Source organism: Rattus rattus, chromosome 1, assembly GCF_011064425.1.
Source record: "Rattus rattus isolate New Zealand chromosome 1, Rrattus_CSIRO_v1, whole genome shotgun sequence".
Taxonomy (NCBI): domain Eukaryota; kingdom Metazoa; phylum Chordata; class Mammalia; order Rodentia; family Muridae; genus Rattus; species Rattus rattus.
Window position 1 is genome coordinate 124,822,297 of NC_046154.1, and position 6,000 is coordinate 124,828,296.

The 6,000-nt window shown below is 32.0% G+C and overlaps 1 protein-coding gene across 1 annotated transcript in view; it reads left to right on the forward strand.

Moving 5' to 3' along the window:
• Cnbd1 (cyclic nucleotide binding domain containing 1) overlaps positions 1-4,990 on the forward strand; it is a 320,853-nt gene extending 315,863 nt beyond the window's left edge. The window contains exon 13 of the mRNA XM_032890379.1: positions 4,871-4,990. Coding sequence (XP_032746270.1) covers positions 4,871-4,990 — 120 coding nt within the window. The remainder of the gene's footprint in view (positions 1-4,870) is intronic.
• Positions 4,991-6,000: the final 1,010 nt, after the last annotated feature.

Consider the following 6,000-nt stretch of genomic DNA (forward strand, 5'->3'; position numbering starts at 1 on the left):
ACTGAGTCTGAAAGTTACTCAAAACCATGGAAATAGAAGTAAAGTATGACCCAGATATGACATCCCATGACTAACTCAAAAGTCTTTATATCCTACTACATACTTATTGCACATCCAAGTTTATTGCTAGTCTATTTACAGCAGTTGAGAAACAGAATTACGCTGCATGTCAGTCAAGTGGTAAATGGACTGTGAAAATGTGGTACATAGATGCAATGGAATAATACTCATCATTAAGAAAATAGAAATCACGCAATTTGTAAATAAATTATCGGAATGAAAAACCACATTGAGTGAGATCAACCACGCCCCAAACTAGAAGTCATAAATATTCTATCTTCTGCAGAGGTGCTAGTTTTAAATTTTGTGTTTTGTGTGTTTAGGCTGAAGTACTCATGGTAGTCAGGAAACTAGCCATAGACCAAAGGGAGAATGCACTTGAGGGGTAGGATATGTAAGGTAGCAGCAGAGAGGGGAAAGATCGGACTCAAATAGGTACAAGCAGTAGGGAGTGATGTGGATTAGGAAACACATGGAGGAAAGATTTAAAGAAAGTGAAGTATACATGAAAGAGATACATGTGAACATGGGAGGAACCATGATTTTGTAGTCCAGTAAAGAACATAGTTATAAGAAACGTTATAACCCATGTGATAAGAAATAATGGAGGAGAGGAATAGTAGGAGCTAAAAGTTTAATCAGATGGTGCAGGGGTAGGTGGACATCTATTAAGTGAACGTCTCTGTGGCAGACCCAGTGAGTTATGCACATCTAAGAAAGGCAAGCATAGTGAATTAGTAAAACAATCAGCACAAAGTCAAATCACTCCAAAACATTGTGCTTATACTCACAGCTTTAACATCTGTAACTAGTGTTGAAAAAAGACATTGGTTCCTTTGATTTAAGAATGAGACAAGAATGTAGAGATTGGGATCACCATCGTACAAAATAGCAAAAGGACTTGGGATTATATGTCCACTACATGTCTGCTATTATTGACCAGGTGGCATTCTGAAGAGAGAATAATTTTCTTTTCAAACTCGAAAAAACATGCTACATATGTTCTTCTCATAACAGGTGAGCCACTCACTCAGGACTGAGTGAGAGAGGGCTCATGGCAGAATATGTCATTGATGTACCTTAAAAAGCCCAGATGTTCTCAAAGGCTTTAATTTCATTAGATCAATGATATCCACATTGTTCATTACAAAAAATAAAATATCTAAGCATGATCAAGTCCAATTTCCTGTAAGTTCAGAGATTCAGTTTTTTTCAATAGATTATGAGACAGAGAATATTAAAGAATTGTTACTTTCTAAATACCGTGGCATGAGCAAATTAATGGATCTCTTAGTGATTAGTCTTTTTGTCCAAAGATACATTATTACATTTCTGCTGCATTTGACCATCAAGCAGTGTCTATATATATATATATATATATATATATATACATACATATATACATATATATATATATATTATGTTATGAGTAAATATCTTCCCTAGGCAATGGGAGCCATGACATTTGTATGTTAATCATGATAGTTATTTTTGGTAGTCTGCTTGAGTGTATTTAGAACCATCTAGAAGACATAGTTCTGACAGTGTCTTTGGAGACATTTCCAGAGAGGTTTAGCTGAGTAGGCAGTACTCAAAATGAATGTGTGTGGCATCAGTTCAGGGAAAGGAGTTCTATGCTCAAAAAATCAATTTCAAAATAAGTGAAGGTGCTAAAAGGAGCTTCACCAATAAGATTTCTACTTTTTATGGTTTATTAGGTTTTTTGGTATGTGTTTGTTTGTTTGCTTGTTTTAGCATCACACATGATGTGACAAGGTGCCTGAAGTTCAACTGCATTACTTTCCTACTGAGTTGAACTATTTCCCTTTTTTTTTTTTTTTTTTTTTGTTCTTTTTTCGGAGCTGGGGACCGAACCAGGGCCTTATGCTTCCTAGGTAAGCGCCTACCGCTGAGCTAAATCCCCCAGCCCCACTATTTCCCTTCTTAAATAGTAAACTTGGGGCCAAAGTTGTTTAGTCTTCCTTAGAGTCGCTTTCTATCTGCTTACAGCAATGGAAAAAATTAAAGTAGACTTTGGAACTTTATTGCCTGTGGAGTCAGACTGATATTGATGCTGAAGTGCCTTAGTGTCTACTGAAGCAGTCTCACTGTTCTCTTTGCATGCAGTGAATAACTTGTTATAAATAGCCATTAATTACTTTATCAAAGAGAAATGTGAATAAAAACAGGAAACAAATCTATTGGTATCACCTTCTGAATGATGGTCCATATATTTTATGTTTGCCTTGATATAATTGTCTGACATTCTGCAATCCTATTGGTCAACATATTTCCGCCTGCATACATAGCTTCTTTTTTTTAACTATGAAATGATCAGTTGAAGCTATTTGCTTAAATATGACTGGATTCTTATTTTATGGTACCAGAAAGAAGCAGGTATTGGTTTAAAAAATGAGCTTCAATTCATGGATCTGAAGGGTTCAGTTATACACATAAATTATCAGAGCTTTAACTTGGGAATTTTCAGGCTTCTGGACACTTCAAAGTGCTCCATATGTTTCGGTTTTCCTGGAATAGCTCCTGTTGTAAGAATACTATAGATCTCCTTATTATCAACTTACATAAATAATGCTTGTTATTTTGAGTTTGACAAAACACTGAAAATCTGACACATTTTGATTGCTAATTTTAAATTGCTAGAGAAACTCTGCTAATCAATTTTAGCTAAAGTATAAAATTACGGAAGGTTTTGTGGGAACAGATTTAGTGATTTAATATGGAATAATTTGAAGCAATTGAATGGAAAATAACTTCATGATAGGATACATGGACAAAGAATATTAACCTTTCAAATAAAGAGTTGCAATACAAAGATTAAATTACCATACTAAATAGTTTGTTCAACTAATGAGAAAAAAACAAAGTTGTGTTATAATAGAATGAACCATATTCAGTTTCTTAGACCAGATATAGTTTCAACATAATTATATTATCTCTTAAATTAATTAACTTGAGTATTACTGATTTCATAATTGTTTTATGAAGATTTCTTTTACCAGTTGGAAGGTACTTTTTTTTTTTTTTTTTTTTTTTTTGGTTCTTTTTTTCGAGCTGGGGACCAAACCCAGGGCCTTGTGCTTCCTAGGTGGCGGCTCTACCGCTGAGCTAAATCCCAGCCCTTCTTTTTTTTTTAAGTCAGAAACTTTTATTAAAAAAATACCTCAGGATTCTCCTTTAAAAACTAAAAACTCTCCATCTGTCACTGTGGCTGTAAGAGTTAAATGGAACATTTTTTGTAACATTTTACTTACTAGTAAATTTATTTTCCACTGGTTTTAATTATCTGATTCTTAAAGTAAAGAGCAGCATAAAAATAAAATCAGGCATAGAATAAGATATGTTTTTAAAATATAAATATCATTCTCCAGATTAAATTATCTCATGCATTGTGCAAATAACACTTAGCCCCTGCTATAGATAACTATAAAAGTTCATCTGACTGCCTAGTGAAGTTAAGCCTGGCTCTCATTATAGTCCTTCTTTCACAACTGACAATATGACCATGTTCTAGGCTGCAGAAAGTGTTTTCAGAGCTCACACAGGTCTCTGCCCAGTGCACTGGCCAAGTACTGTTCAGGCATCATGTAGAGTCATCCATGAGGCGCTGGGTATTTAAAAGATGAACAATGTCTGTATCTAAGGTTCAGGGAAAATTTATGAAGACTGGAAAGGACTGTAAAAGCCAGAGGCTCAAGGAGTTTGCTGTGACATTCTGCATCTTTGTAATATCAGAAACTATACCCTAAAGGTCTCACTACCATAACTGCATAAACACAAGTTGAATAAGAACAATAATAGACATGGCATAATAGACAGAGGAAAGATCACAAGACTTCAGTTCTACATAAAGAACTATAGGCAACTAGGAATACTGAGAATGGGAGAAATCGTTTTCCTCAGAGGAGAACACACCAATTTGTTATCCACTGAATGCGTCCATACACACAAAATTATATATATATATATATATATATATATATATATATATATATATATATAAAATTTGTATGTGTTTGTATGTGTACATGTGTGAATAATTAATAGAAAAGGAGGGCATGAATTTGAAAGAAATGCAAGGAGAAGTAAATAGAAGTATTTATGGAGCAGAAAACATAGGGAAAATGATGTAATTATATTGGAGTCAAAGATAAAAGAAACAAAAGTTAATGTTAATCATTTCTAGAAACTTTAAAAATTAATGGTCTTGAGAAGTTACAAAGCTCACAAGATGGCTCAGCAGGCAATGATATTTGTGACCAAGCTTAATGATCTGTGTTGGGTGTCTTGAATCAATATGGTAGAAAGAATTGGCTACCAAAGACTGTCCCTGAAGCACACACACACACACATACATACACACACACACACATACACACACACACACACACAAAACCCCTATATGAGTGCACATAAAAACACACTTTTGTATCTACATATATACATAATAAATGCAATTTTAAAAAAATAATAGAAAGTATAAAAATAAACCAATTAATTACATTTTATCTGCTTCTTATCAATAAGGAAAGACAAAAGCAGGCATTGTAAATTTAAAATTATACTTTGTTTTTTCTCTGTAATTTTTTGAATATTAAAACAAGGTTGACTGAGAAATTTAATTCACAAAATTTGATAGATTTATTCACTTTATATATTCCATTTATGTGAAATTTACTCCCTTAAAAGTTCTATGTTTTTTATTGTTTGTTGTAAAATGTATGGTATTATTATTATCATGACAATGTTTAAATAAGGTGGAATTAATTATTAACATTTTTTCTTTTTATAGAATAAGACGATTCAAAGAATCTTTCAAACTAAAGGAGTTCTTCCTGGCTTTGGAAAATGGGCACACGATTGGTCAACGATCCCCAAGAATTTTAAGAGCAGTCTTATCACTTATACATGATACAAGTCTCTTTAGATCCAGTGCTTCCATCTTTAATATTCAATTGCTTTTTTGCCATTTTACTTTATTTATTTTTTGAATAGCTCTAAATAGTTATATATAAAACTATATCTATTTTATTTTCTACAACAGATAGCAATAGCCCTTCTAATACTTTACTATATATCACCTCTCAGTATATTTGCTTTGTATAGCTAAATGATTTTTATATTGTCATAGGTTTTTCATTGTGAGATAGTATATTATAAATGAAAATAAGTGGTATCTTTTATAGCAATGATTGTAAAGGGCTCCAAAGCTTTAAGTAAAATACTTTCCTACATGGAAACACTAAATAGAGATATTTAAATAAAATACCACATTTTATTTCCTTGTACGGCATATGACAATAAAAACATTTTCCTTTAAACCTAGCAGTTTTATTTAAAATTTTAGAATTAATTACAAAGTATAGTTTACTCACTCTGTGCTAGATATTGTGTGTAAGAAATGAGAATTTCTTATTATTATTGAATCTTACTATTCTAAATTATCCTAGTTACAATGTATTTTTACAACACTTCTACTGCTTTCTTGTCATATTAATATATGGTCTTTTTATAAAGGATCCTTCTAACTTATATAATATCTTCCAAATAAAACCATTTTACATTTTATAATTTTACATTTAAAATTATTTTCTATTCGATGGTATGTACCTCACTATAATTGTTCGTTAATATAATATGTAAAATTGTCTAATATAAGCAAAAATGACTGGTGAAAGTAATGATGAATATATGTAGAGACAGAAAAATTCATTTGTATCCTCATCCTTACATAGAAGCACTGGATTAACTCAATAACAATTCAATTTGAATAGAGTTTGAAAGAAAATTTCTCTACATATAAAATTCAGATTTTTATAACACTATTTTTAGTATGACAAATGTCTCAAGCATAAAATATTTTCAAAGACTCAGGGAGATGACTCAGGGGTAAAGAGCCAAACCTCATAGGAAGAACAACAA